This window comes from Parasteatoda tepidariorum, chromosome 10 (genome assembly GCF_982258835.1).
Source record: "Parasteatoda tepidariorum strain Cologne lab strain chromosome 10, Ptep-v5.0, whole genome shotgun sequence".
In the NCBI taxonomy this organism is placed as follows: domain Eukaryota; kingdom Metazoa; phylum Arthropoda; class Arachnida; order Araneae; family Theridiidae; genus Parasteatoda; species Parasteatoda tepidariorum.
The window spans coordinates 87119850-87130546 of record NC_141764.1 but is presented as its reverse complement, the minus strand read 5'-3'; the positions used below and the strand labels follow the sequence as shown (position 1 = coordinate 87130546).

The following is a 10697-nucleotide window of genomic DNA, read 5'->3' as shown; positions in this document are numbered from 1 at the left end:
AAGAAAATTATTCGTGTGAATACCAAGGCGCTGGACCGCTCACTGGACGAAGAAGCAAGTCTGTATTTTCACCATATCAGCATGGTACTCCAGAAAGCATCATTCTATGGCCTTCATAAGTAATGATTTAGATCACACTAAAGAAACGGTAGTGCCATATATGGATTACATTTCGGAAAATTTGCCACTGGATATCAAAAATGCTTACATCTGGCCAGATGGGCCAAGCAGCCCGTTCAAGAATCGATATAAAGTTTCGGTTTTACATGTTCTAGAGCTTCATCATGGGAAAATTGATGTGGAATTATTTTGCCACGTCACACGGCAAAGGTCCTGTTGATGGGACAAGTGGATCTATTGAAAGGAGTGTGAGAAATGTCGTATTGAGAAGAAAACATATTGTCACCAATGCCTCTGAGTTTGCGGTAGCAACACAAGAGCATTTAACAAAAATAAATGTGGTAGAAATCACACCAGAAGATATTAAGAAGCGTCAGCAAAAGTTACATCTTTCTAGTCTATTCTCAAAAGCTCCACTGATTAAAAGCATTAAGCAGATCCACCTCTTAAAAGTACAAGAAGGCATACCAGAAGGGTTTCTTAGTGAAAGATGTTGAGAAACAAAAATGAGGAATGCAAAATAAAATCTGGGGATTGGTATACGATTAGATACGAGGACATGTTGTATCCTGGTGTGGTAATGTCTGTTGAAGAGCAAGAATTTAAAGTCTAGGTAATGGCTGCAGTGGGAATCTATTGGAAATAGCTAGAAAAAAGAGATGGAATATTCTGCCAGAAAGAAAACATGGTGAAAAGAATTGAGCTCCCTGTACTAGTTAATAACAGAGGACATTATAAGTTTGCACAGTAATGCGTGAATCAAGTGTGTAAATCAAAAATTTCTTCATGTACACTTTTTCTCCCTTGCACTATACTGTTTAAATATCCTAATTTGCATTTGTACATTATTGGAATAAAAGTTTGATACAAAGTGAATTTCGTAACGTAAGTTACTGTAACGTAAGTTACCCATTTAAAAAATCATATTTAATTTAAATTTTGAAATAAAATTTTAAATCTAGGCATAAGAAATATTTAAACATGTCAGAAAAATGGTACATATAATCTTAATCAATTAACATTTGTATAAGAACAGAATTTTTCCTTCAAGCATATTGCAAATTTTTGCAATTCCTTTTTTGGTAACGTAAGTTACCACACTAATTTTAGGTTTTAACACTGTTTAAAATGAAAAATATTAATTATTTTAATTAGGTTCCCTTTGGTTTTGATAGTAATTTTAAGAAATCACTTTATTTCAATATGTGTATTAGTATTATTTGTTTGTTTCTAAGCTCTCAGTGCAATAAAATTTCTGTGAATGTAACGTAAGTTACCGTGGAATTGCCCTGCTGTTATTATTATTTTAATACATTGCAATACATTTTTAAAATTTGTGGCATTGTAGTGTTATTATTGTACGGACATAATGAGTAGTGAAAATTAAAATTTATTTGTTTGAGCAAATTTGCAGATAATTTTTTAAAAAAATGCACTATCCGGGCAAGATGGGACAGCCAAAGTATAATAAAAGTGCAAAATAAAAATTAAACTCTCCGGATTTGGCAAAAAGCATGAAAATAAGGTAATATTAACAACAACAAAAAATATATAAACTAGCAAATATAACTTAACTGATGAAAAATATGTTAAACCTGTTACTGAATACCGGATTTAATGTTCAGATTGCTTCGAAAGGGCTCATGAAACGCGCAGTACTTATTACGGCTTTGGCTGCTTCTTATGCAGTAACTGTGATGTTTAGGAACGTTTTTTTGTCCATTATTCCTTTATTCTGAGATTAATTTCTGTGATTTTTAAAATATAATTATGTGTCCCATCTTGCCCGGGTAGCCCGGGCAAGATGGGACAGTGTTCTATTTTTGTTTATGTTAAGTTATTATAATTGAACTTTATTATTTATTTATTTTCTGTATGAGACATGTAAGAGCAATGTTCCCACTTTATGTTTGCAATATAAAAGATATAAAATTGCTCTAGTTTACTATTTTTTAAACCAAGTTTTCTTAATCGGTCCATCTTGCCCGGTCTTTCCCTTAATAAAAAAATAGTAATGAAGAATTTGAAGAATATTTCTAAAGAGTATTTTGTGACAGAAAGAAAAGAAATTGAAAGAAAAAAAAATCTTGCAAGAGAAGTTTAGTACAATATGAGTAGAAAAATAATCGATTGCTGACGAAAAAATAATGTCTAAAAAAAAAGTATAAAGTAAGGTAAAAGTATAAGCTAATAATTTTATATAAACTTTTGCCTAACCTTTCCATTGAAAATCAACAGATAACTAAAGAATAAATCGTATTTGATCACGACATTTTGGAAAGATAAAATCGTTGTGCACGTTAAGAAAACGATTTTGAATGGAAAGCAGACTGACGTAAATATACGTCAATATTTTTATTCATATAACGTTAACGCTTATCAAAGTAAATAATGTATCTATATTTAGCTTGTGAATTAAAATAAATTTATTAGCTTAAGGAAAATGGGGAAAAAAAGTTGGATTTGAAAAGAAGCATTCCTTTGTTAGTTGATATTTTTAAGAGATATGAGGGTATGGAAAGGTTAAACGACTATCAGTCCTTGAAAGGTTATACTGCCTGGAACGCTTGACGACATTGTGTTTATTAAAAGGGAACGAAATTATAATTCCTGGTACGCATCGAAAGAAAATGTAAAGAACAGTTTAAATTTAATAGGACGAATACGATTTTTGAGATAACATTAAATTATCAGTTTTCATGAACAGCAATAAAATATGCAGTTTTTTATAATATTCTAGAAATCTTGTGGGAATGTGGATGTAAAAGATAAGAAATGTTGAAATAGAATAACATTATTTGATTAATGTTAATTTTTAAAGTGTGTTCTTTAATAATGTTAAGGTCTTAAATAAAATTACACTAAAATGTTCACAAAAAAATAATAATAAAAAACTAGCATTATTTATATGTATATATTTTAATTTTTGGATTTATTCATTTTTAGATAAGAATGATATGTTCCACTCAAAAACAAAACTTAAAATTCTTAACGAAAGAATCCCATTTCGCACTCGTTATTCAGGTCTAAGTAGGGCAGATGTGTTGGTCAGTCTTTCAGGGGCTCTGTATTAGGTGGGTCAACGTTGCGCCCCTAGAAAGGACAGAGAATAAAAGAACATCCATGCTTTGTCCTAAGGTATTAAAGATTGTCCGATGAGAAAAAATTCTAGTAAAATTAACGTATTGTATAATATTAAAATTTCTGGTAAAAAAATATTCTGGTTAATAAAACTAAAATATACGGTATTTAAAGCATTCATCAGATAATTTTTCCGCTCTTTGTGGTTCCTGTATACCGAAAATTTTTGTTTTCAAAATTATGTTTCTTATTATTTTATATTTAGTAAAAACTGCAAAACTGCAAAAAAAAAAAAAAACCTTAGCTGAATAAATGGTTTTTATTCCATGCTTTCAAGTACCATGATGAAATTACCACATTTTATAGAACAATATTTTATAGTTAATTTTACCAAAATCATAACAAAATCCTTCTGTAAAGCCCTTCAGCACTCCGATGGAACCAGAAGCAAGGTAAATTTTAATATATTCTGGTAGTTTCGACTATACTTTTTTTACTAGCATACAAGCTCTACATGCTAGATCTTTAACATATCATTCTCCGGTATGTAAATTTCCTCTATAAATATGTTTTCTGTGTGCAGAATAATTTTCTCCCCCAAAAATATTTTTGTGTGTTCTATTTCATTCAAAAACAAAAATTTAAAGCCGGAAAATTAGAACAAATATGAAATTCTTTATTGGAACAATTGCGTTTTTTTTTCTTGCAGATTAAGGGAACCCTGACTAATTTTTAGAAACCAGTTGCTTATAGAATGGCAAGTATCAAAACATTCAAATTATACTAAAATATTGGGAATCGGTTAATAGTTTCAGACGTTTGGATGCCCAGGATTCGTAGACCCATGCATCTTAGTAACTTGTAGGCAACAAACAGTAGTGAGCTATGCATGATTTGAATATTTCTTTAAAAAGCCAGCAAATTTCCCCAATGTTTTAGCATTTAGTTGGAAAAAAAACAAATATAACATAATAATATAGTAAATAAAATCTTTAATAAAATGAAATAATTTCAACAATACGATAAATATGTTACATAAAATTTTCTAAAATAATGTTACAGTTTGACATTTTATTCAAGAACAAGTATTCGAATCTATAATAAGTAAACAACATTCAAAATCTATAATTTTAAAAGACAATTGCTCAAATCCCATCCTCTAAATATTTCTTTTAATTACTTTTCTAAGTTCGTTTTAAATAAATAATTTATGTTAAGAAACTATTGATTCATACAATAATACATATAATATATTTTACTCGAAAACGAATGTATCATCATCACGAAACAAAGATTGAATAATGTCCTTAGATCAAAAGTAAATTAAATTTCATATTTTTTACTTTTTAGTAACATATTTATGTAAAACATAAAGTCGTTTTTTCCCAAGTGTCGGGGGAAAGCTGTGTTGTATTTTCTGTAAGAGATATGTTGATAAAATTTGCTTGAGTTTTTGATGTTAAAAGATGTTGAGTTTCTGATGTTAAATTTACTTGAGTTTTTGATGTTAAAACGTTAATTATACTCATTAATTAATAAATAAATTAATAAAATAATTGATGAATTGATTTTTTATTTTTACAAAAAATTGATAACTGATCCTTACTTTCCTTCACACGGAGAAGAAAATATGGTAATAACAAGCAGAATATGGTAAAATGTACCTTGCATCTCTCGCTCTGTGAGAAAATCGAAAAGCTCAATAATTTTTGCCGAAACACTTTGAATACACCGTTAGAAAGTTTGAAACGATTATTTCGTCCAAATTTGCTTCCGTCTCAATACAGTGCCCAGTTGAACCGTATTGTATTTTGAATAAAATAAGTTCTTTTTGAACTTGGTTACAGGATAAGTTACCATGACTTAAACAAAAATATGGTTCAATATATCCCCTTATTAATGCTGCAACAAGCTTTCAAGATATTCTGTTAGAAGTTAGCAATTTTTAGTTCATCGCTCAAACCGAGTTTTTTGATAGTATACTTAACCTTTCGAAATACCTTTCGATTATACCTTTCGAAATACTTAAAATGCAAGATTGTCGTTCAATAAGAATGGGAGAAATATACTGATGGTTACTTAAAAATTTTAATGGTTTATTTTTGACAACATTATATCAATACAATTCTGCAATCAGCTTTTACTGAAAACTAATTTAGCATTACGCATTTTTTGTTTTTAAGTGCTTAAAAATGTCTTTTTTTGGTATTATTTATGCTGAAGGAAATTTTTTTTATCTTCCAAATCATTTTTTTTGTAAGTTTAAACAAAATTAAAAGAAAATTAAAAAAAAAAAACATGTCGAATGTTATTTTTTTTGAAGCTACTAGCCACACAATTTGTTTGCATGAAAAAAAATCGTATGCATGAAGGAAATCCGTAAAATTTTCGAACACAAAAACAGCTGTGCTGTTGACCAATAGCTGTTTTTTAGAATTTCATAAAATGCAGATTTTATTCTTTGTTTTTTTAAAAAAATAATTTGCTGAAGAAAGATACACTCTAATTAAAAGTTGATTACTAACGAAAAGCATCAAAAACCTAAAACTGAGAGCCTAGGACGGAAAATCAAGATCAGCTGGTGAGGAAATTATTAATTTTAAATTGCACTTTTTATGCACTTGTAAGTTACATATTATCTAAAATTTAAAGAGCCTTTTTTTTTTAATTAAAATTATCCAGAAATGAATTTACACTTTAATACAAAGTGAAGAGAAAATACAAGTTATTATAAATCTTTCCCGTCCCATCTTGTTTTCAGAAAAACCGTTTATAACTTCTCAAAACTTCTCTTCTTACTCCAAAGCACCCTTTTTTCATTAAGGGTTCATCGCCCTCCAGGAAACACCTCAGCTATAGGATCCATACACTCTAGGGCGTTGAATCAGAAAACTCAAATTTCAACCTATTCCCCCTTCTACAATAACACATTCGTCACCAGCTATTGTACCTTATTTTTTTTGTCCCTTATCACATATTTTGACTGAAAAACTACCCACCATCTCTTCCTCTTCCCGAGCGCAAGGTGGCTTTTTTCTACCGGATTTTTTTCCACAATTTTTTTTAACCTCTCCCATTCCCACGGCCTCGCAAAACCCTTCTGTCTGTCGGGGATCTAGGGGGCCAGAATGGGTTCTCCTTGTAACCCCCTCTCTCTTAAAGGGGTCGTCGTCTTCTCAGGGTCAAGGGCGGGGCACCGTTAGTCCCCAGGTCAGTGTCCCCTCCACCGTTTGCTGTATAAAAATTTCGGTAAAGGTTTAAGTGAGTGAATGAATATATATTTATAGCAAGTGGTAGGGTTTTCCTTGGGAAAGGCTTACTGGAGGTATATTTTGTTATTTACTATCGCATGTTTTTATTCACATAACCGTCTTGTAAGAACTGGTAAAAGGGCAGATGTTATGTGTAATTTTAGAGTGCACTCCTTTATTTTTTCCTGTTGCTTTTGGTAAATAAAAAATTTTAATGTTGTTGAGAAAAACATTTTTTTTCTTTGTAGAAGAAAAAATGCAGGTTTTTGCGTATTTATTTGTGATGTGCTATTGTAACGTAGTAGTAAAAAAGGATAGTCGCAATTGTTGTGCACTGCATTTACTGCATGAACTTCCTGTATACGGGGTACGGTGCATCAATAATTTTTTTTTGAATTTCAAAGTTGTTATTGTGATTCATATTTGTCACATTTTTTTTAGTCCAACTGAAAAAGATTTAAAGTTTTCCTTAGATGGGCCTATAAATTTCTTTCCTTCGCTTTTTTTTCTTTTTTTATTTAGTCAAAAATGCGGATATTAAATTTTTTAGATGCAAAAATATAATACAAATTTTAAATTCGAAATGCGTAGTTTAGAATGTAAAGTATAAGTAAAAAATATATTTCACATGAATTGTAATTTTCCGGTCCTGCCGGAATAAACATTTAAACTTTTATATATATATATATATATATATATATATATATATATATATATATATATATATATATATATATATATATATATATATATATATATATATATATATATATATATATATATATATATATATATATATATATATATATATATATATGATTATGCTAAATTTTTTTACTAGAAAAAAGGCGTTGCCCAACTAGATTTTTATCAATAGTTTTATCTTCTGCTTAAGATTCTAACAATTCTTGGGGTTTCTCTCAAGAGTTTTACTTGAAGTTAAGAATCCCGTATAGTACCAATAGTTCTTAATGTCTTTTTTTAAAATAATAGTTAAAATTTAATTTCTTAATTAATAGTTTAAAATTATTTTATTAATTATTTAAACAATTTACTACCAAAGTACCATACTTTGAATTGCAGAGCCGCAAAGCGACGAGTTTAATTGAGTGGCCAAATTGGCGGCTACCGTTGTATATATTTGATATTTGTCCATAAAGAACTTTTAACCAAAACGCATTTCCTTCAAAAACAAAATTCGGCAAAACTTCTTTCGTCATTCCAAATACCCCTTTATTTAGAAGAAATAACATACAAAAGACACTTAATTGAGGAAGACAAAACAATTCCTATTTTAAAGCTACAACTCGAAAATATGAAAAGACAACAGGTCTATTAACTAAGATAAAAAAAAACATGTCTCTCTTTTTGTCCTAAACAGCTTTTGCATAACAACGCATTCGAATACGCTTATGTAAAATTGAATAAATGTAATTTGCTTATAATAGCGGAATCTGTAATAACCCTCACAAAGACTTATTGATAAGAATTTTTTTTTAAAACTTATTTTCATTAAACTATCCCTGACCTAAAAATCTTCGTTCGAACAGTAATATATTTTTTATTTCTAGTTATTTTCTTCAGTAAAATTTTCTACTTGCTTGATAAAAAAGAATTATTGAATCGGGTCAAATTTTTACTTTGACACGAATTCACTTTCTTTTTATAAAATGCAAATTAAGCAAATCATGAAATAAAAACGTAGATCATTATTTCTAGTCGCGTGATCATTTATAACTGCGATATAGTATTTTTATTTTATTTCCTTTTTGATTATAAACCATCATAACTAAGCCAAGCTCTAATTCTTTCTGCAATTTTCAGTTTACGAGTTCGTGTTTTATTAGTTTTGGAGTAACCAGACTTATCATTCATGGATACTTTCCCTATTGATATTATTTTTTAAGATCTTTTTGTTGCATTGTTGGAGGAAGTTATAAGGAAAAATACTATAAGTTATTCAAATTGCTTATTCTGTTAAATAATGTTTAGGTAATAACCATATGTATTTTTAATACGATAAATATAAAATCAAAACATTTTTAAATTGCATTAAAGAATAACTTTTAATTTATTTAAATTTATATATTTTAAATACATATGCATAAGTCTAAAAAATAATTAGGTTGTTAAATCATATTAATTGACAAAACCTACTCTGTAAAAATACCCGGATGAAATTACGGTATAAAATACTGGCACTTTGGGCGCATCATATCCATTTTATCGTAAAATCTACTTTTTACCGTAAAATATTGTGCCATAATTTTTGCAGTAATATATATTTAATTAGAGTGATTCATTGTTTTTACGGTAGTTATTACTGTAAAAATTACAGTATATGAGATTTTTTCTAATGGATTTTACGATAAAAAGGATTGGAAAGGTAAAAATGGATTTTACGATAAAGAAAGTACCGGCGCTCTGAATGCGAGTACTTTTTATCGTAATTTGATTTTTTAAAAAGTACTGAATTTTTTCATCATACTGAATAAAATTTGATGTCAAATTAAAGGTTATAAGGTCTCTAACTGAAGCATTAGGCATGGCTCATACATATTTTTTCTTTCTTTTAAATATTGTTTTAAATTCTCTTAAAGGAAAAATGCAGCGGTTGTTTTTGTTTCTGTTACAAAGACTTGTTTTGTGCGCCTATTTTATATTGGTTGAAAATAAATGGCTGATTTTTGATAGTGAAATTCTATTTTGATAATAATTTACTGAAACTATATCTCCAGAAATAAATATTTGAAATCAATGAAATAAATAAATTGAAACTATGTTCCATTCTCAGAGCTCAACTACTCTGCAAAAAATTCCGGATATAATTCAGGTATAAAGTACTTGCACATTGGATGTAATATCCATAAAATCCATTTTACCGTTATCCATTTTACCATTTTTACCGTTAAATATTAAACCGTAATTTTTACAGCAATATATATTTATTTAGAGGGATACAATGATTTTACGATTCAACAACTTTAACGTAAAATATTATACCGTAATATATACAGTGATATTTTTTAAATTAGGGAGATTCAGTGATTGGCCAGTACTTTTTGCCGCAATTCTAGCTGGAATTTCTTACAGTGTACTTCCTCAGTTTTGATGAAAACTTATAAAGTTATAAGGCCTCTGACTGAAGCATAAGATATGGTTCATTTTTATGTTTTCGTTCTTTTAGATATTGTTTTAAATTCTCTTAAAGGAAAACTGCAGCTGTAGTTTTTGTTTCAGGTACAAAGACTTCTTTTGTACGCGTATTTTATACGAGTTGACAATGAATGGTAGTTAAATTTGAAATCTTTTTAGGGAATAAACTACTACTAATTCTTGCTAAAACTATTTCTCCAAAAATAAATAATTGAAATAAATAAATAAAATAATTAAAATCACTTAACTTTTCACAATTTAACTCTTGAAACACAACTGCAATGAAAAATTTCGGATCAAATTACGGTATAAAGTGTGGGTGCATTATCTGTAAAATCTATTTTTATCGTAAAATATTGTACCTTTATTTTTACAGTAATAATTATTTAATAAGAGTGATTCAGTGAATTATTATAGTAATTATTATTACAGTAATTATTATAGTAAAAATTACGGCATATCAGATTTTTTGTGCTTTTCGTTCTCTTTTTAAAAGTTAGCAGTTAAGAGGAAAATAAAATTATGGAAGCGTGTGCATTCTAAATCTTCTTAATAAATGTAAAACTTAAGAGCTGAACGTGTATAGACCGAAAAATATCATTTTACCTATCAAAAAGTATTAAATGTTCGTAATTTAATCACTATTTTTTTTTTTTACAAAAACTTGACAGTTCAATCTTTAATGTACCTTACAAAAGAAGTCAGCAATATATTTTACAGGAATAGAAATTATGATTTAAAGTTGCAGTTTTTTTCTAATTAACATTTTTAAATGTTCATCTTTTCAACGTAGGGGGAAATTTTTTTTTCCAGAAATATTATTGCAAGATAAAAAAAGAAAACCTTTCTCTGGAGTTCATCTTTTGAACAACGGGGACAAATTAAAAATTTTTTCTAGAAATATTATTGCAAGATAAAAAAAAAGAAAACCTTTCTCTGGAGTTCATCTTTTGAACAACGGGGGACAAATGAAATTTTTTCTAGAAATATTTCTACAAAATTCAGTTCATCTTTTCAACGACGGGAAAAAAAGTCAAATTTTTCCTGAAATATTTCTACAAGATTCAAAAAGATGACTTTTTTCTGGAG

General features: G+C 28.5%; 1 protein-coding gene across 1 annotated transcript in view; it reads left to right on the top strand.

Moving 5' to 3' along the window:
• Positions 1–284: 284 nt before the first annotated feature.
• The window catches only part of LOC122269642 (uncharacterized), a 36229-nt gene continuing 25816 nt past the window's right edge, over positions 285–10697 (top strand). Inside the window, exon 1 of the mRNA XM_043043686.3 lies at positions 285–612. Within this exon, the coding sequence (XP_042899620.2) occupies positions 285–612 (328 nt within the window). The remainder of the gene's footprint in view (positions 613–10697) is intronic.